Source organism: Centrocercus urophasianus, unplaced genomic scaffold, assembly GCF_019232065.1.
Source record: "Centrocercus urophasianus isolate 14NV4802_14NV808 unplaced genomic scaffold, USGS_Curo_1.0 seq_32, whole genome shotgun sequence".
Classification (NCBI taxonomy): Eukaryota; Metazoa; Chordata; class Aves; order Galliformes; family Phasianidae; genus Centrocercus; species Centrocercus urophasianus.
The window spans coordinates 8,772,460-8,793,511 of record NW_024884889.1 but is presented as its reverse complement, the minus strand read 5'-3'; the positions used below and the strand labels follow the sequence as shown (position 1 = coordinate 8,793,511).

Below are 21,052 nucleotides of genomic sequence, written 5' to 3'. Positions count from 1 at the left end.
TTCAAAATCTATTCACCACTCAAGTAGGAGGGGAGGTTTCTAGCTTGTGAGAGCCAGCTTGACTATCTGAAGGTGCTACTCATCTCCTTTATACCATTTGCCCAAAACTATCATTCTTCAGAGCTCCTAAGTTCAAACCAAGCCTCTGCTGATGAGCCCACCCAGGCAGTTTGGAACAATGTCCCCAATGCTGGCAAGGAGTGTGCGAGGCCTGATGTGTCCCACATGCTCCATGTTAGTGTCCACACCTCCCTGTCAGTGGGGAGAAGGAAAACAGGCTGACAGGTTGTTCAGATTAGATTTGAATGGGTACAGAAAGTCTGGGCTGGAAACTCCTTAACAAGCGTTCAGTGAGGAAGATTGGTCTGACCACAGTGTTGAAACTAGAGCCTAAACGAGGACAGTTTGTGTAGTAGACAAGGTCCAAACAATCTGGTGTCTGATGGAGCAGGGCCTAATGAGAGAGGAGGAATAACGTGTGCCCAAGATGTGGAGATGCAGAAATAGCTGCATTAAAGTACATCTCCCTGTCCTCTTCGTACTCAGTCACAGGTGTCTGTCTGCTTGTGACCCTTGTGGCAGACAGTGCTGTACTATGGGCTCCTGTGGTCTGAAGTTGTGTGGCTTCTTTTACACATGCATTTGACAATCTTCATTGAATATTTAATGACTGTGTCAACGATTAATGGGCTGGTTCAGAACGTTTCTGTGATTAATGGAGTGATGGAACCAATAACAAAATATACCAAAATACCAATAACAAAAATCATTTAAACCATGATAGACTAGAAGGTCTTAATATGAACAGTTGTTCTGTTATACTGTATACAGAATAACAGAATGGTGCTTTAACAGTGTATATGTTTGGTGAGGCAAACCCTGATCCTATTTAGTTGGATTCTCAAAATAGAGTATTTCCATTGAGGTTTGTATTCAGAATGTCTGCAGGATCTGGGATGCTAGCTGCTGTGTTCCAGATTGGCACTAACATAAAATACAGATCTCTAATTGAACAAAGCATCTCAAATGACACTTACTGACATGAACTGCTCTAGAAAAGGAATGGCTCTGCTGGCTGGCCAAAGATGATAATCATACGTTACCAATGTAAAGTCAAAAATATAAGGATAATCAGATATAATCTGAAAAGGACAAAGTACGTCTTCAACAATCAAGTTGTTTTCTGCCTAAAAAATGTTCTTTCTAGCAACACTGATGTCAGATCCATTATCATGTACAAGCTTCTCCTAGCTCAAGACAAGAGCAGTGTTTTAGAGAAGAAAATCACACCAGAATGCAGCAAAAGGTCAGTACATTCTTTAACACTGAGTGACCACAATTGCTAAAACCTGTCATCCTGTTTATAGTTAGCCATACAAATAGCAGTACAAGAGCTTTCACCACAGCTCCTTGAACTTTATGAGAGTTAATTTTACTGTGAGGTATATAATTTACAGTGCATATTTGGGATGTAATGTCTAAAACACTTGTTTCTATAACAAACTGTCACTGCAGGATGAAGGGATTTCTACAGAGATTTCTGGGTAAGATATTTTTAGAAGTATCCACTTTGGAAATTACTAATTGTTAGTAGAACAATGTAGAGTAATAAAATGTAGTGTGATAGCAGGGTACCAACTGTATGATTATTACTCTTAAGTTTGTTTTTCAAACCAAGATGACATGACCTTTCTCATGTTTTTAATTGTATTCAGATCTCTCAGAAGTACACTCAGTCTACAGGTTTAATGTAATAGTGATTGTTCCAACCCCTAATATTCTGCAACTTTCCATTTTCTTGAAAAATTTCTCTTTAAATATCATGTCACATACCTGCATTGGTGCCTCAGCCAACTGCTCTTGCTGAATGTATTCAGGACTTCTACTGCTGGATAGATAACAGAGCCTCTACACATTCTAGTCTTAGCTTCACTACTTGTCCAGAGAATTGGCCATCTGGTATCATCAGCTCTTTGAGTTTTCTGGAAAAAGAAAAAAAAAAAAAAAAAAGGAAAAAAGAAGCAATACTTAATTTCAGAGTATGTTTAACAGCACCTTTGAAGACCTGAAGAAGGGAGGTCCTTTAATCAGTATGAATCCTACACGCTGGTGTTAAGTTTGAAAGCACAGACATTCACTTATGAACTGTGTTTATTATCATGTGTACCTTGTATGAATTCCTAAATCAGGATGATCAAACAGATCCTAAGTTATGATTGATTATGGCACAGAAGTAGAGAATACCAGTTTTTCAGACTAAGAATCAAACCATGTCCTTTATACTGGAATTCTGCTGAAACAGCTCTCTGTATGGAAACAAAAAATACTGATTTGCTTTAGGTAGCAGACACATGATGAATTTCGGAGCTCAAGTCCAGTTTGGAATTGAAGCCTCCACTAGACATCATTCCTTGTAAGACAGTGACAGTGTGCTAGAAGTGTTACAGAGACTGCAACTGAGCATCTTGTGGATTGTAAGAAATTTGCCCTGAGGGCCATTGGCACCATATGTTTAGCAGGTAGCTGACAGCTGTTTAGACTGAGTGCAAATCAAGAAGAATTTAAGTTTAGAGTAATATGGTAAAGCACATCAGGAGTGTGATTCAGGCAGTCTGCACACACTGTGGTTGGTGAAAAGCAAATTTGCTTCTCAGTTCTGTCCTTGGGAACATCTTTCCAACACAGTCAGCCAGCAGGAATCCTAAGTCATACTTAAAACTCTTACTAACTGCAATTGCCTGGGCTTGCATGCTCAGGAATACACCGCCTCTTTTCTTTCTTTTGATACTATGTGCAGAGAAAATAAAGATGGATACTTAATCCTAGTAGCACACCGTATGCCTGTAGAAAGTGTTTGTGTTGCAGAAAAAACATAACGGCGTTGAATGACATTTCCATAATACCTGTCTTCCTGTTCAAGATTCTTTTCAGTTCTTCCACTGATTTGTGCACTCAGAGGTGCAGTACAGTTATTCACGAGGCACGCATTCATGCCTGTAGCATGTTGATAACGATGATTATTCATGCATTGACTCCTCACAAGTCATTTATGTCTACCACTTGTGCATGAACAAACACTGACTCTATGCACTTTAAAGCTGACAGACTAATCCTTCTCCCCACTGACTTGCATCTCAATTATTAAATGACAGCATAATCCATGAAAGAAATTGGCATAAAGTGTGTTCAGCTAATTAATTGCAGTTAAGCAGCTTTCTTGAAAAACGTGAGCGTGGATGCCTACAAACAGGTATTTTTTGTTTGTTAAAACTTTTGCCAGACTGCCTCGCATGTCGGAGGCGGGCGCCTCGTGTGTGTTTACGTCTGGCGCAAGGAGCTGCTGAGCTTATTTATTCATTTGCTAGGTCTTTTGTTCATAATGGCTTTCTTTGTCCCACAGCACTGTGGGTGCTACAAGGCGGAAAGGGTTAAAGTCACTTCAGTGCCACTAGTGGAACATTCCAAGGCGAAGAGAGGTGGTTTTTTGACGGTTAACAAATTTCTCAGGCTGATGAAGCTGTATTTTAGGAACGTGCAGAATTTCCCGTTGCAATATAATTAGCACTAGTTCCTAGATTTATTTGCACAACTGGAACTATAAAATTAATCTCTTTGGAGATGTCTTATTGCACTGAAATCTCTCTAATTTTTTTTTACCCACTGGTACGAGTAATGAAAATCTTATCAGCTCCAGTGATTAAATTTTAATGTCTTAGGTGACAATACTACAAAACGCCGGAATCAACAGCTCCTCACATCTCCCAGTTTCAATTGTCCGTGTGACACATGGGCATTTGGATGCTAATTTACTTCTGCTTTAGCTGTTGCACGATCCTTCCAGTGATTACAAGACACGTACTCTGTTCTTTCGTTGTTGGTTTTTTTTCCCTCATCATTGGGGTCACTGCTGCAGTACACTCATTTTTATCAATAACTTATGTCACACACACAGTTAAACAGTGCTTTGCATGTGATCTGTCAGCAAAGCCACAGCTACCTTGGAAATTCAAGTAATAAAATGAGTATGCCTGCAAGGAACATGTGCTTTGGGCATCTTGCATGACCCAACTTTATAGATACAGCAGCAATAAGACGTGGCCACTTCCTGTAAAGTACAAGCATCAGTATGATTGTGTCTATTATAATCAATATGTACCACTGCTGTTCTGACAAGCTCTTTATTAAATACATAAAGCCTCACATACATAAGCCTTATTTTATTTACCAGCAATATCATGTTTCAAGGTACACGCAATTCTCATTGCTATTTCATTCAATTTTAAGAGCGCACGTGCAGCTCTCCCAAAAGCCTCATTCTAGAGCACCAAAGCACGGAGTTTGAATTTGCCAGCATTCAGCTCCACCCTGTCAGAATTATCTGTCATGCCCAGTATCTGTAACAAAGAGAAACAAGGGACTGGAACATGAAGGAGGATAGATTACATCAACATTCATCTGCTTGTTCATCTGTCTGTTATTTTGTTCAAGAGCTGGAGTTGCTGCTTAAAGTGTCTTTTTCAAAATGGAATTAAAAGCACCAGTATTGTCAGAATGAGAGAAATCATGTATCTTTCACAGTCCTGGCCCACATTGATACCAGATTCCTATTTATTATATCTTATTAGGCCACAAAGATAAGCACTTATTTATGTAAAAGACATATTCATGTTTATATAGAAAGAAAGCAGAAGAAAGAGATTCCAGCATCCTTCAGAATTCTGTGACACTGGAAAAGTGACACTGAAATAAAAACAGTTGTAACTGAAAAGGTTGCAGTACACGAAGTCCTTCATAAAGTGATATTTTCTAATTGTGCAAACCAAAACAACTTTTGGGACCATTGAAACTAATGAAACCTGATTTACAATCCATATGGGTCTTGTGGCTGACTGGTTTTTTAAATGAATTAATCTGAAAGCTACAATATGGGTTCTTCTGTTGCTAGGAATTTAAAAACACATATTCAGTTTCCTGAAAAAAGCTTGAAAAATACTTGAATAAAATTTTGTCACTTGACATTTAAAGCTCTGTTTTTCAGTCGTGATTTCTCCTCTAATAAAGCAGATACTTTATGAATTAGGCATGTTTGTGTTTGTAGTTTACACTAGCTTTCTACCAGGAGATTTTATGATGTCTAGCAATTACTCTCATGCCAGCCTTTCTTCCTCCTTATTTCCTTCAGTAGAGAATCTCTCTTCTCAGCCATCTGTCTTTAGAAAACATTCAGGACTTAGTATCTAAATATGTGATATCAATCGGTCAAACAAAATCTTAAGTTTGCAACAAACTATATGCAACACTTGTGCATAGGGAAGATGACTATACAAAATTCAGTACCTTGAAAAAGTAGCCTAAAAGAATGGAAAGGACAAAGAAATTCTCATACAGCAATAGCATTATTTTGTAGTGCTCAAATAACAGACTACTGGATTTCCAGATCTCCAAGTTCCACTATTGCAAAATAAAGGCTTCTTAATGTCCCTGGGCTGCTCAGTAGGGAAGTTATTGTTATATTTTACCTATGGTTTGGAACTGTTTTCTACAGATGAGGATAATGTCTAAGATCAGGAATGCCTGGGGATCGCTCCTGAATCAGAGAAATGAGCACAGTCAAATGTTCCCAACAGCAGATAGAGCAGCAGGAGCACACAGAGGAAAGATATCCAGGTCCACTCCTGTATTTTAATAATGCAGTAAATGCAGAGAGAGGGCTGGCATTGGCCTTATACATTCATTGGACAATAAAACTGTTATTTACTGGTTTCATTTATCTTTAATAAGATTTCTGCTGGCACTGCAGTGCAGCACCAGAATGAAACATGGGCTGTCCTTCAGAATCTTGCGAGTGAGAGTGCTGGCTTCTTCTGGCAGCGCTGAGTGAGGCACAGAGTGGGCAGAACTGACACCTATTTCATTTAGGTGCATTTAAAAACAATGAGTTACTGAAATATTTCTTGCAATATTTGCTATTACTTGTGAGGTGCAGGACACAAAGATACACATAGATAGATAGTTTAACAAAGCGTCCATATATCCCACTTTTATTATCCACAGGAAGACATCAGCCACATACTCTTATTTTACGCGACTCCAGGGGTGGATGGTATTATTTTCTATTTCATGCTTTGTCCTGGTGAGTTATCACTCACCCTTAGGTGTTTACCTATGGCTGCAGCAGGACTCACTTGCAAACACCACATGGTTTGCAGCGAGCCCAACGGAGGCAGTTTTGTACTCTGTGTCAGAATGAGATGCAGAGCAGGCAGGCTCCATGCTGCAAGAAGCTCAGTGCAGAGAGCCTGCCCTGCAGCAGTAGTGCTCGGAATGATTTGTTGCTCTGCTGCTGCCACTACTGCATACTGGAGATGCTTGTGCTTCCCTTCCACGCTAATACTTTCTTAATGCAAACCACTGTATGGGAACTGCTGAGTCACGGCCTCAACCTCTGATTGACCACCTGAGGTGAGCCACAAGTCAGCCAGAGGAGCACAGGTGAAGGCAATTCTCCTGTGCTGCCGGAAGGGGTGGAATCTGGCTGCACCCTCCTAGCCCTATTTAAGAGCTGGCTACCAGAGGGGAAGGATCTATTCTGGAGATCCCTCCTTCTGGTGTTTTGTGAGTGAGCCTAGGATAGGGGTAAGCCTTCTATTTATTCTCTTTTGTTACCATAGTCTGCTTTGCCTAACTCTTGTTTATTTTGTGTTTATAACATCCTAGTGTTCTTTGATTATACAGCCACATTCATTCTCATGTCTGAAGCAGATCTCTCTTATTTTTTATGCCCTATCTCCAGTAACATAATTGTAATGCAGAAAAATGGAAACAGTAATCAGTAGGCACCCAGTCCCAAACATGCTTAATGTCAGTCATAGAGCAGCTGTAACACCTTGGTTTCTATTCCTGAGTTCAACTTCAGAAGGGCTTTAAAAAATGAGCTTCCTCTACCTTCTATTTTTGCTTGCAGAGAGTGTTGTGGGAAGCCTCTGGCTTTTGCTGTTTCAGGAAACAACTTGGCTTTGTTTAATTTTGTAAGTTCCTGTGTTTGAGCTTAAAAACTATATCTTGAGAGTCCTGTGGCCTTCAGATGACCTGAGTATGACAGCATGCACGTATGTTGATGCACACACACGTACACATCTATGGCAATATAACTATACTTTATAGCAACCGATTCAGAAAGCTCATGGAATTATCATCAGAGTATTATCTTAAGTCAGCAGTGTGTCCCTGCAGCCAGAAGTGCCAACCATACCCTGGGGTGCATCCCAGGGTAAATTTGCATCGGGCAAAGGATGAGATTATCCCTTCTGCTCTTTGGCCCCACCTCAAGCACTGCATGTAGGTTTGGTTGCTGCAACATAAGAAGGACTTAAAAATATTACAGAGCATCCAAAGGACAACAAAGATGGTGAAGAGTCTGGAGAGCAAGGTGTATGAGGAATGGCTGAGGTCCCATTGATTTGTTCAGTCCAGAGCATAGAGGGCTGAGAGGAGGCCTCATGGTGCGGCTCCAAACTCTGCTCTCTGTGACAGCAGCAGGGCCTGAGGGAATGGCCTGGAGCTGCATCAAGGGATGGTTGGGGGTGGTTAGGTAAAGGCTCTTTGGCAGAGAGCAGAGGGCATGGCCACAAGCTGCTGGAGTTCAAGGGGCATTTGGATACTGCTCTCAGACATAGGGTTTGGATTTTGGGTGGTATTTGTGGTTCCCTTCCTGCTCAGAATGTTCTGTGATTGTAGGGCTCCATGGAAAAGTGAAGCTGAGGGAACCCAGCATGTGGGTATTACCAAACCTACACACTGCTCAGTGCCTGGCATGGCACACGGATTAGGTCATTTGCCCACTTTTTTTCCATTTGCAAGGCTTGTGATTGTTTCCACTTTTTGTTCTTGTACTCCAAAGTCAAGTGAGGCTTCAGAGAAGTATGGTGTGGCTCACAGGACATTACAGAAAGCATGTGCGGAGGTATTTATCAATCACTGCACATGTTCAGAAAAATAGAAATGCTTTTGTAATGCTTTCAGGTTGTGCTGTTCTTTCATTATAGCATGGACAGGAGCTCTGGCAGTGCATACTGAGTGATGGAAAGCAAACTGGAAGACATAGGAAGTTTTATCTGGCTTGGTTGCTAAAAGGAATATGAGACAGATGGGAGACGATGCCTATGAACTACAGTGTGAGGTGGACATTTGATGACCTAGGGCTACTTGACTGTACAGCAGTCGCTGCCTGCTTGAAAATTTGGGCCAAAGGCCTGTCTGTAATATAAGCACGAAGCATAAGCACAGCTCCTGCTTCAGAGAACACAGAGTGAGCAAGGATGAACATGGGCAGACAGTGATAGGGGGAAAAAAAGGGAATGGTTTTAAGCTAAAAGAGCGGAGATTCAGGTTACATTTTAGGAGGAAAGCTTTCACGCAGAGGTGAGGCCCTGGCACAGCTGCCCACAGAAGCTGTGGATGCTCCATCCCTGGAGGCACTCAAGGCCAGGATGAACGGAACCCCAGGCAGCCTGAGCTGGTGGGGAGCAGCTCTGCCCGCATAGGGGTTGGGACTGGGTGGGCTTTGAGGTCTCTTCCAACCCAAGCCGTTCTGTGATTCCGTGCCCCTCTGCATCATCACCGTCCCGCTACTGCGCATCCCGTGCAGCAGCAGAGCACGATCAGCCAGAGGCAATAGCGCACCAGCCCCTTCCCCTCCCTCCCGAGCCCGGCCGCGCAGTGCCCATGTGCGGACGGCGGGACATGCTCACTGCGAGGCCGCCGCGCAGTCGCTCCGCACATGCTCACTGGCCGCGGAGCACCGCCGGAGGTAGGGCTCGCTGGCCGGAGCCGCTCTTCCGCTCCGCGCCATGCCGCGCCGCCGGCTCTCCGACTGCCGCCGGCTCTGAGCGCGGAGTACCGGCGGCGGCTCCGGCCCGGACGCGATCGTGCGTGGCGGTGAGCGCGGGGCTGCGGCCGCGTGGGCCCCGCCGGTGGAGGCTCCGCGGGTGGGGCGGCGCGGCGGCCCTGTCAGCACCTTGGCCGGCGCCCGGCGGCGGCGGGGCCGGGCGGGTGGCCGGGGGTGGGGGCTGCCCGAGGCCGGGCCGAGCAGAGGGGGGCGTCGGGCTCGGTTGCGGCCGGCGGAGCCCCTCCGTCGGTGCTCCGAGTGGCTTTGCGAGGGGATGGAAATGACCCTCCGGAAGGTGAGGGAGAGGCGGCGTTACGGGTAACTGAATAAGTGGGAAGTGCAGCTGGTGCTGAGGGAACCGTGAGGTCTCCGGCCTGAGGAGGTGGCGTTAGAAGGAGCCGAGGAATGGAAAATAGCACACACCCAGGGTGCCGAGTGGCTGCGGCCCTGGGCAGGTGGTCCCGCCCGACCCCGCATCGAATGGAACGCGGTGGGATAACGTTGAACCCTCTGCGTTGTGCTCGAGGCGCATTTACGCTTCCCGTTTAGTGCTGACTCTGTCTGGAGTCCTTGCAAAATAGTCGCTGATGTTTACGTTTCCATCTGTGAGATCGAAAGCGTGGCCCTTTCTGATCTATTGAAACTGTTAGTTTTTTTTTACGTGTGCCTAGTGCTCTCAGTTCTCTGTCTTGGTAAATGACTGGTTGGTCACATTTGGCCATGTTTAATGCAATTAATACGTGGTATTTTTGGAGATGAATTCTCCTACCAGGTTTCTGAGGATTTTGAGTTGGGTCCCCTTTGAAGGTTGTCTCATTTATGTTTTAACTACACTGAAGCTATCTTGCACTTAAATCTGTTTCTGGCTGTGATTCTTTTAACTTTAGGAAACTATCTGATGCTCAGAGAATTACCTAAATTAGTTTAATATCAGATTCACATCTCAGCAGACTCTCTCCCATGACAGCTAAGATGAAATATAGAATCATAGAATGACCTGGGTTGAAAAGGACAATCATCTAGTTTCAATTCCCCTGCTATGTACAGGGTCATCAGCCACCAGACCAGGCTGCCCAGAGCCACATCCAGCCTGGCCTCAAATGCCTCTAGGGATGGGGCATCCACAGCCTCCTTGGGCAACCTGTTCCACTGTGTCACCCCTATATAGATAGATATTTTTAATGAAATACTTGCTTACCTTCTGTACTTGTGTTCTCATTTGCCCTATATAACCTTACTTACGTAAACCTATTTATTTTCTTTTGCCGTAGACCAAACATTTCTCTGAACTCTAATCTTCAAGATGAAGTTCCTGCTAGCGGTTTTCTTCTTTGTCTCATTCTCCTTATGGGTGGAAGAAGTCTATTCCAAAGAGAAGTCTTCAAAGAAAGGAAAGGGAAAAAAGAAGCAATACCTCTGTCCATCGTATGTTCCATGTTTCCTTTATATTCTATCAGAATTGTGCTATATTTTAATGCTGAAAATGAAATGGCAGTTGACAAGGAAGATGGTGGTGTCTGTTGAGAGATTAGTTATGGGGAGTAGGAATGAGAGGATGAGGGTTTGGCCGGTGACATCGCTGAGTTCTATCAATGAATTTGTTTCTTCTACAGCAGGTAATTTATTTTAATGAAAAGCCTAAGCAGTAGTAAACAGATTCTTAACAATGATTTGAAATGTCTGTGAGGGATTCCAACCCTGTGTCTTGCTATTTATGGGCAAATAAATTTATTCATTTCACGCTAAAATGAATAAATTTATTCACTTTCTAATGCCTACTGTGTTTTATGTTGCTTGATAAGATGTATGGGAATTACTGGGTCATGGCCTGAACCTCTGATTGATCACCTGAGGTGAGCCATGAGGCAGCCAGAGGAGCACAGGTGAAGGCAATTCACCTGTGCTGCATGGCTGCACCCCTCCTAGACCTATTTAAGAGCTGGCTACCAGTGAGGAAGGATCTCTTCTAGAGATCTCTCCTTCTGGTGTTTTGTGGGTGAGCCCAGGATAAGGGTAAGCCTTCCATTTTTTTCTCTTTTGTTACCATAGTCTGCTTTGCTTAACTCTGTTTATTTTGTGATTATAGCATCCTAATATTCTTTGATTATACAGCCACATTCTTTCTCATGTCTGAAGCAGATCTCTTTCTTATTTTTTATGCCCTATCTCCAGTAACATAATTGTAATGCAGAAAAATGGAAACAGTAATCAGTAGGCACCCAGTCCCAAACATGCTTAATGTCAGTCACAGAGCAGCTGTAACACCTTGGTTACACCACAGTGTAATAGTCTGCTTTGCCTAACTCTCTTGTTTATTTTGTGATTATAATATTCTAATATTCTTTGATTATACATAAGATGATGCATGCATTTATTTTTAGAGGGCCTTTTTTTCTTATTTTCATGGCCAGTGTTGGTCATCTTTTTATTGGTGTGGTGTAAATGTGAAATACAGGTGCAGCTTTATGAGTTTCCAATGTGTGGGAAGAGCACTGAGCCTTAAGTACTAAAGTGACTCCGGCAAGTCTAAACACCTTTTAACTGTGACTGTGAAAGAAAACTAGAAGATGAAACTGGCTGGCTAGCAGTAACAGGCATTGCGAGGAAAAGAAAAAAAAAATAGAATAACAATAATGAGGCAGTGTTTAAAGGATACTTTTAAAGTTCCCATTCTTTTAAATGCTGATATTGACGTTGATCTGTAAAGGCAATTTTTTAGAAAATTTCTACATGTGTGCATTCTTATTTTCTTATTCTGTCGACCCTAAAGATGAGATATGTCTTTGGATTTGAAAACATTACGATACAGGTCTGAAATGTGACACGACTCATTTGAAATGACCCACATCCATTCTGTTTCCTTTGAATAGCTGAGTTCTGTGCAGAGCATTCTGCTTGAGTTAATGTAAGGACTTCTGGCAGTGGGAGAAATGTCATGGTTCCCCAGACAGGCATGAGCACTGAAGTCACTGGATAGTGAGTTGCACAGCTGGGAGCAGAATCCAGACCTGCTATGGTCTTGTGAAAGCAGCCAGCGCTTCTCTCCACTATTAACTTGATCTTAATTACCATTCTGAAGCATAGTATTTGCTGTTACTCTGTTCTTGATACCAGTTAATTTGGAAATGTACAAATGTGACATCATTTGTCACCACTAGTTGAGGTGAATAAATGCTCTAATTTTTTAGGTGGTGTTTTTACACTGTGACAGTGAAAGCTTTCTCTGATAATCCCAGCAGGCTCCCATGTTTGATTGATGTATCCACATGTAGAGTGCTGCTTGTTAGAATTAATTGCCGTAGTAGTGAGTAACAAACAAGTTGTTGGTGTCTCACTTGGCTGAAGTTCACAGCTTGAGACACAGTCAGTTGTGATAGTGGAACTGCAGGATTGCTGGCTCTGTGACTGGCAGCAGAACCCTTAGGTGAGTGAGTGAACAGTCCAGGTGAGCTCTGTCCTCTCCTAACTCAAGCTGTTGATGACAAACTTTCAGCCACTGGCGTGTTCTAATAACATTTCACAAAGCCTGTAGTTGGTGACAGTGTGAATTGTAAAAGAGATGGCTTATTCTTAATGCTTTTTTCCTATGGACAAAGAAAGGGAGAAGTCTCCTCAGAAACAAACCAAAATCTGAGTGGGAATTCAGTGGTGAGACCGAAAATAGTCTCAGAGAAAATGGTTGGATGAAAAGTTCCCTAGTAAAGCACGTTGCATCATTTGTGTGACTGAGTGGTGCAAATTCCTAAGGAAATTTTAAGTTGAAAATTTTAATCTGCCTTTAATTTAAGTTGATTACTAGTGCAATACAACTGAAAGCTTTTCTTGTTTAAAAAAAAAAAAAAAGCCTCTTGTCTATTTTCAACATGCAAAAAACTGTTTTCCTGAGGAGGTAGAATTTAAAAACCACTAGTAATTTATATAAGAAACAAACTTTACAGTTATGAAATTCAACTATATATGCAGATAATTTTTCAAGGAAATATTTGTGTCTAGTCTGATAATACTGTTGAGTTCTGTGGTTTGATGTTCAGAAATGGGTGTTTTTGGGGCTGGTTTAGGTTTTGGAGTTTAGCGTGTTTATATAAGAAATAAGCACACCTGAGCTTTTACTTTAACTCATATCCAGCACATGAGTCTGTAGCTGAATGTGCACCTCTGGCATGAAATTAACTATTAAAATAAGCTGAGAACAAGTTGATCAGAAATCCCATAAAAAGTTCATTGTTGTCTCATAAACAGATATTTGCTTTTAGGAAAATACTGTTTTGTATCTGAGAGCAAACACTCTTGTGATTGTTTATAGTTCTGTGATTCTATGATAAATGCCATATTTCTCTGTACAGTGTGTGACAGTGGTTCAAAGAGTCATTTTTATTTCTTTCTGGAACTGTTTTTTTTTCCCCAGCTTTTGCTTTAGAGAGGTTTCATGAAGCTGATGCTTAATCACTTGTTTTTATTTTAATCTAGTACTTCCTCAGACAGATGTAAGATATCGCATCAAAGTTTTGATCACTTTCTCTTACCTCAGGCTTTTCAAATGGAACAGAGAGTAATTATGCTTGTCAGATTCTCAGATGTTTGTTGATTAACTAACAAATTGCTATGTTGGACCTAAAAGTTCACAACAGGGAGTTTTTCACATAAATCTAGGAAGCTCGTTACTGCAGATGCATAGTGGAATATAATATGGAGCCTTGATGAAACAAAAGTCTAGCCTTAGCTCTCCATGGAAAACATTATTTAAAAAAAAAAAAAAAGAACCAGGTCTAGCTCTTGAAGAAAATCCTTTAAGAATTCTGTAGATTAGGTTACAGAGCTCATTTTGAAATTCACTATACTGAATACAGCTGACTTGATATTAGGCACAGGTGGATTCAGACACTCGATCTATTTCTTGGTCGTAGGCTGTCCACCAGCTGTATTTCCTCTGTTATTTCCCATTTGGAGGCTACTCCACATTGCTGCATTTCTACAAGTTGTTGTTTGTCTACAGGGTCTCTTCAGAATGGAAAATACAAGCTGTGAAGTGGCATTGCAGGTGACAGTGAAAGAGTGTTCCAGCTTTAAAGTCTAGAAAAGGATAGGGAACGGGCAATTGTGCTATGACTTTGTGAGAGTGTGCCACAAAGGTTAGGCACAAGTGTGACTGCTCTATGTTTCTTGTTGATGTGAGTTAAGCCTATCTGAACACTTCAGGCAGTTTTGATCAGATAAACATGGGTATTTTGTTTGAATTGCCCCAGGCAGAGACAGCCTTTTGAATGTGACTTCCCTTCCAGTACTGGCATTATTTTGAAAATGTTGCCAGATGGCAGAGGAGGTTTAAGAAGCTGCTCCATTTTAGTCACGGTGAGGACTGATGTTGAGAATAAGATGTACAGACAGACATGTTTGGGATGGAAGATGTGTTCAGAACAGATTTTGTCTAATGTTACCACTTTCCCTTAGCATAACTTCCTCATAATACCTGTTCCTGGTAAACATGTTGGACATGCAGCTGTGGTTTTTTCTAAGAGCGCTGCTAAAGAACATTTTTTCCTTTTTTTTGTGTGTCATAATAAATTCTTTAGTTATGTTACAGCGTTGCAGCTGTTGCTGTTATCCCACGGTCCTTGGTAACCCAGGACGTCTCTCTCAAAGCCCCTTGCACAATCTCTACACAAATTAAATTATAAGCAGAGGGAAGTTTGGTTGCAGAAGGCATAGAGATATGTGTCCAAAAAGCAGTTAACAAAATCAGTTAGCAGCGTGCTCACAGTCACAGCTATCCCTGTTAATTACGGTTTTAGTGCGACTCAGCTGTTCACCTGCACACTTTTAGTTGCTGATGGTCCCCCAGAGAGTCTAACAGAGTATTGCCTTGGTCTCTGAATCTCATTCTTTCCCCTTGATCTCAAGACTGTGGTTTTTATGTAGCGTCCCTTTCCACCTATATGCATTTTTCCCACACGAAGGTTTATATACACATAGGTTGATTAAATGCACGGTGCCCGTAGAGACTTTCTACCCACAGAACAGGAATACAAATTGTATTTTGGGTTGTATTCAGTAAAGCATATCCTTTACTTCAAAAGCTGTGAAATGTCCCTCAAAGCAGTCTAGAAAACATGGCTTGTGCCATCAGCCAGGGTAGAAGCTTATAAAGGTCACAAATGCCAAGGTTCAATAAACAGCTCATTTAAAAACAAACAAACAAGATGGTAGGACTGAGGGGGAAAAAAAGCTTTGTATGTGTTTAAAGCATAGATTTGTATGAAAGACTACTCTGTACATTTCTCTTGGTTAACTGGCAGCTTCTGACAAGCTCTTTCCGTAAACGCTGAAGTCAGTCAAAGTATTCTACCTTGGATCCTCTCCACTGTCCCATGAACATGGAATTTTGTTCTGACCAAGTGCTTGGGTCTACGTGGTCTCTCTGTCAGTAGTGTCTGATCATCCCTCCAATGGTGAAAAGTGGAATCATCTCTGTCACCATTCCCTCCCATCTTCTAGAAGACGCTAATGATAGTCTGCGAGCAGTTTAATTTGTAGATGTGATGGGAGAATTGATGCAGTTTGTGGGAGAAGATGGAATGGAGTTGAAAGAGCAGCCTGAATTTATTTGTGGGGACAGTTCCATTTCAGTCACTCTGAAAATAAAGGCATTGCAGAGCCCATTTCTGGTTCCTGTAAAAATTCTTCTGCCCTGTGGTAACTGCAATTGGTCAGTGGTTTAATCATCCTGTAGCATGTAGCCCTCATGGAAAGCCATGATCCCAGACAGACAGGGCCACATTCCAGGAGGTCTGGGAATTTGTTATTCAGAATGGATAAGCGTGCTGGGGAGTAAAAGATAAGGCTGTATAAGCAAAACCGAAGTTCTCTTGTAAAACAGTAATTAACTGTGGTAGACTGAATCTCTTTCAGTAATCCTCCCTCCCTGGTGAGAAATTCTCACTCCATTTTGGCTGTTATAGTGATGAGGCAATGCAATTGTGCAGAAAACTTACAGGCTTGAGCCCTGTCCTTCATAGGGAAAGAGCCTGCAGACTGAGAATGCTCTCTGGTCTGCTCATGAAACTGCCCTATAACTAAGGGTGAGGAAAACCATAGGACTGCATTCCGTTCTCATTACCACCATGTAGATCTCTGAAAGGCAGATTATCTCCAATGTCTCTCCATTTGTGCTTTCTAACCAAGACGGTGCTCCTTTCAGGATGTGTGCATTGCTCTTCTTGGTGTTCACACGTCTAGAAAAAGAGATTGGGACGTGGGGACAGGTGTGGACAAATATCCGTAGTTCTGCTTGAACTTTTGGCTGCTGATAATGCTTCAGGGAAAAACAAGGCAGCTCAGTGTGCTGGGTAAAAGCTCCTCAACGTGGAGTAGTGCTGAATGTAAACCCAAGCTAAATATAGGGGCTTCTGATAGGCAAGAACCAAAGAAGTGGCACTAACTGAGCTATTCACAAGCCCAGCTGCAGAAAGCTTGCTTACATGCCCATGTTGGGAGTTTGTGGTCTTTCCATAGTGGATCAAAAGGAACTATTTCAGACCATGATTCAGGGTGCCCCAGCAGGATTGATGGTTTTGTTCACTGTACTGGATTACCTCCAGATTCAAGGACTGGAGTTGCACATCTGATCTTAAAAGCTTAGCTGTCAACTGCGTTTGTGAGCATTTGTGAACTGTTAGTCTGAGATTCGTAGTTTTGATAAAATTCAAGTAGTTTGACTTTGCATTGAAGGGATTGTAATTTTTCTCCCTCGTGGTGGAGAAGCCAGGGCTGTACAGTTTGAAAATTTAACTGTTAAGCACGCTAGAGATTATAGAGATCATTCAGAGGAATTACACAGTGTTTATTTGCTTTGCGTTAGCCTGTTTTTATGCTTTGTTACTACGCTTAGAAAATCTAACACCCGCAAAGCAGAAGAGTGATAGTTTGTATCAGGGAAGTAGTATATACAGTATATGGCCAGATGACAGATGGTTGTGTTTCCCAGAACTTTTTTATCATTTTCAGATATCTACTGCCACATTACATGACTAAAATGACAGTTTCCATCACATAAATTAGATTAGCAGTATAAAATCTGTTGTTTCAGTGTTACATAGGAAATTTCTGTGGAAGATAACAGTAGTTGGAGTATATATTTTTCTCTGTCATACAGCAATCTATGCAAAGGCAAAGCTTGACATCAGCTTATCCAGATTATGAGCTCTAAGTAAATGCTGACAATGGAAAAATCATGCAGTTGGACTCTTTGGTCTGTGGTGCATTGTAAGATGGTTTGTGAATTGGCTTCCCTCTGACACGTGCTTATTTTTTTTCCCTGATTGTGACGAGACAAGTAAAAACTGTGTTCATTTCTCCTAAAGTGGTAATGGGACCTTAAGAACAGGGGTCAGAGCAATATGTGAATGAAAACAATGACAGAGGTTCCCCTTCCCATTTGTGTAGAATAAATATTGTTGATGTTCCTTTCTCCAGTCATCCTCACGGGGCTCTGCCTGCAATAGGGACTCCTTGTAAGTTCAGTGAGTTCTAGGAGTAGATGTCATAATAACCCAACAGAGAGAGATGTAATGTCTTCTGACGTATTTGCTTGGCACAAATGTAACGAAGTTATATAAATTTCAAACCAGGAGTATGATTCGTTTTTGCCATGCATATCTACTCGTCTGAACTTCTGGATGTTGATTAATGAATTATGAAGGTAATCATCTATTGTATCAATTTAAAATATTCATCATGTTCTTCAAAGGCAGCGAGAAAATATGTACAGCTGCAGTGGAAGGAAGAGGAGATGGGCACCTCGCTGTGTATCCCCTGCAGAACAGTATTTACAGTCATTCTTTTATTCATCAGTGATAGCAGAAGCAGACTGGAGAGAGGCCAGTCATAGCCCACAGAAGTTTCGTGCTGACTGACTCAGAGTTTTCTTTCTGGATTTTAGAGATATTGTTTGTAGAGTGAGAACTCTGTTTGCTTTCTTATGTCCTGCAGAAAAAGAGAGGACATTTTGTGGGATTTTTTTTATTGTTGTTCAAAATTGTTGTTTAGGCAAAATTCTCAATAAGTCATTTCTAGCTTTCTATTGCTTTCTGTTAAATTTCCCTTTCAGCCACGGTGAGACTTCAGTTGCATTAGCCTTTGCTTGGTATTCACTACATCTTGACTAGAACTGATAAATTACTTTGAAAAATGTTGCTACATTTCCATGTCCTTATGTTTCTCAGCAGCTATGCATGCAAGCTTAGGTAAACGTATTAAAAATGTGTTGTAACTAGTGGAAATTTAGGGGGAACCTTTGGCTTGTTAGGAGCTTTTCACATGAAAATTCTAGGTTGGATAAGAAGAGATGGTAGGTAACATTTCATTTAGTGTGAGTGGTATTGTGTGGGAATCAGACTTTAGAAAATGGTAGTGTTGCTTCTTTGGGGAAGGAAGATTTCAGCTCAAATTCTTTCTTTCTAGTGTAGTCTACACCTTTGCAATGAATTCCAGAATGGCCAGTTGAGCAGGGGTGGCAGTGTTTTTAGCTGGGATCTCAGTGACTTGAATTGTCCTGGCCAGTTGCTCTGTGTCCCTAATCATCCTGCTGTGGCTAATAAAGTCATTCAGCTAATCTGTCGCTCTGGAATTGACATTGCATTTGAGTTTGCCAAAAGCTACACCTCTGTGTTATTGATTTACAGGTGAAATCCAGGTACGTTTCATCAGCAAGGCTTGTTGAAGGAAATCCAGTCTTTTTGAAAATATTTGGTAGCAGGAATGCTGCTCAGTGAGCAGTTCAATGACAGCATACTGTGAAAGATCACAGTGAAAGTATGGCTGAGCTCTGCAGAGCTTTTTTCCAGTGGCTATTCTAGCCGCTTCATTCAAAGTCACCTTTAAAAAAGCAGTGATGACTGACTGTGGGCTTCTTTCTTTCCCTAACTCAAAGCAGCTGATGCTCTTGTGTCACTTGGTTCTTATATAAATGAGAAAAAAGTGTGCACGTGACACTTCAAAACAGAAAGACTTGCAGCAAATGTGACCACGGTAGTCCTTACCACACAGCAGTGCTGCCACCCTGTCTTCATCACATCACTGGCTACTCTGTGCAGGAGGCAACCTTGGCCTAATTCGCAAACAACCTGAGCAGAACCCTGTATTAATATGCTTCTGCAGTGAGTTTCAGATCTTACAAAATTGCAGCTTTATTCCTCTTAATTGAAGAGACAAATAAACCTGTCAGACTATCAGCTGTATTTAGCTTTCTTTTGCTGTTTGATGCTCGCTCGTTTTATTTCTCAAGCTTTTTTTTCTCATTTCCTCTTTGCGTTTTACAAGCATCTGTATTTAATTTATGTGTACATATTGTTCCACGTGGTTCAGATCATCTTTATTTAATGACTATTGCCATCATTACTATTTAATGAACTTCTTTGAATTATACATTACAGAAATATAAAACAGATTGGGGTGTAAGTCTGTCCTTTAGCTATTTGTTTTGGTTTGATATGTCACAAATACTGGGCATATATGATTTAGAAACAAACTCTATGGCTTGCACTTTATAAATACAATGTCAGTAGGCATCTGATGTAGGTGTGTTAGGTGTTAAGATGTGTGACTTGCAAGGAAGCAAAGCCATGAATCTTTCTGCATCAGATAGAGTGTCTGAAGTGCTTGCCTACCTTTTTTCCAGTTACATTAATATTCTTTTCAATCTTCATGTTACAAAATTGAAAATAAAATTAACAATTAGCTTTATTTTGCCATGTTGTCCAGTTAGTGGCAGCTGCAAGGAAAGCATACAAAGCTGGTTCATGGTATTTCTCTCACAACCACTTCATTGGTAAAGGCCATCACTGAAGGCTGAGCAACACCTGTAAAGGGACAGAAATAAATCAGTTATTTTACATACTTGATGATCCAAATGCAAGCCAAATATGAAAAGCCATAAACACAACTCAAGGAAAATTACTTGAAGGTAAATTTATCAATTATTTGAAGAGGTTAGAAACCCTGCTGTTATTTAATTGCTATTATATTCTCAGAGGGTTATTGTACATACAGTAAGGACATACTAGTGGCATTTTTATGTGGCGTGTTGGTTATTCTAATGACAGAGAGTCAGGAAAGTACTCAAAAAATGGTTGGAATGCTGATTACAAGAGTTCAAAACTTGAAATTGCTACTGAACATATTCTACAGACAGCATAAAAATTCACCTACAGGGCATTAGCAGCCTGTTATTGGTGGGATGGGGTCTGGTGCATCTTTTTATTCCACTCATTTTTGTGTCCCTCTTGTAGCTGCATTTACCCATCACAAGTCCTTTTTGATTTCAGTGATGGTTTTAATTTAACACCCAACACAATAACAGCAAGGTAAACGAAGATATTTAAGATATTTTGCTCTGAAAAACAACCAGCATGCAAAGCCTTGCTTTCCACAACAAAGCTTTATCAGTGCTTGCCAGTTCTGCAATGTCTGAGCTCTGGTGGGGCTCGCTGGCACTGGCAGCTGAAAGCAGGCAGCTGCCAAAGCCTCTGTGTAGTTTGGCACCTAAGAAGTGCCTGTCAGTTTACTTGTGTTCCTAATCTGACAGCCACTATAAATAGTTCAGGTGGCTGTTTTCTTCTGATGCAGTTATCACGTCCTTCTGGATACATGTTCAGAGGTAAGGGAGCAGTTAGTGAAATTCTTACTTATTTACAGTATATGTAATGATGTCCTTCTTAAGTTTACAGTTAGGGTATTTCAGAGAGCTGTCGTGTTTGTTACAGCTTCTTGAAAAGGACTGAAACATCACAAAAAAAGCATGGAATGAAACTGCTTTGCTTGTGAGCTGGCAAAATTGAAAATGAGTTAGCCTTAACCTCACAGTTGCTTCTGTTTTAGTGGTAATGAATGCACTTCTTTTTACAGCCAGCAATCAGCTGAAGACCTTGCAAGAGTACCTGCTAATTCTACCAGCAATATCTTGAATAGGCTATTACTCAGCTATGATCCCAGGATAAGACCTAATTTCAAAGGTTTGTCAGATATTTCTGCCTTTTTATTTGATCCTTGTAATTTAGCCTTCTTTTATGCACAGAAAGTTTATACAGAAATGATATTCACAACTGTATTTCTGAGATGAAGATTTTACTACAAGCTGTAACTGTAGGAGGTATTTACAGTTTTTTTTAAAGC

At 41.3% G+C, this 21,052-nt stretch overlaps 1 protein-coding gene across 5 annotated transcripts in view; it reads left to right on the top strand.

Annotated features, from left to right (window-relative positions):
• The window catches only part of GLRB (glycine receptor beta), a 69,954-nt gene that overhangs the window by 14,793 nt on the left and 34,109 nt on the right, over positions 1-21,052 (top strand). For 2 of the 5 annotated variants that reach the window (XM_042829769.1, XM_042829764.1), the window contains exons 1-3: positions 8,854-8,937; positions 10,159-10,312; positions 20,786-20,892. In XM_042829769.1, coding sequence (XP_042685703.1) covers positions 10,191-10,312; positions 20,786-20,892 — 229 coding nt within the window. In that variant the 5' untranslated portion in view covers positions 8,854-8,937; positions 10,159-10,190. Of the gene's footprint in view, positions 1-6,616; positions 6,637-8,853; positions 8,938-9,115; positions 9,183-10,158; positions 10,313-20,785; positions 20,893-21,052 lie in introns of those variants that run through there. The other 3 variants (XM_042829766.1, XM_042829765.1, XM_042829767.1) reach the window with 3 other exon arrangements.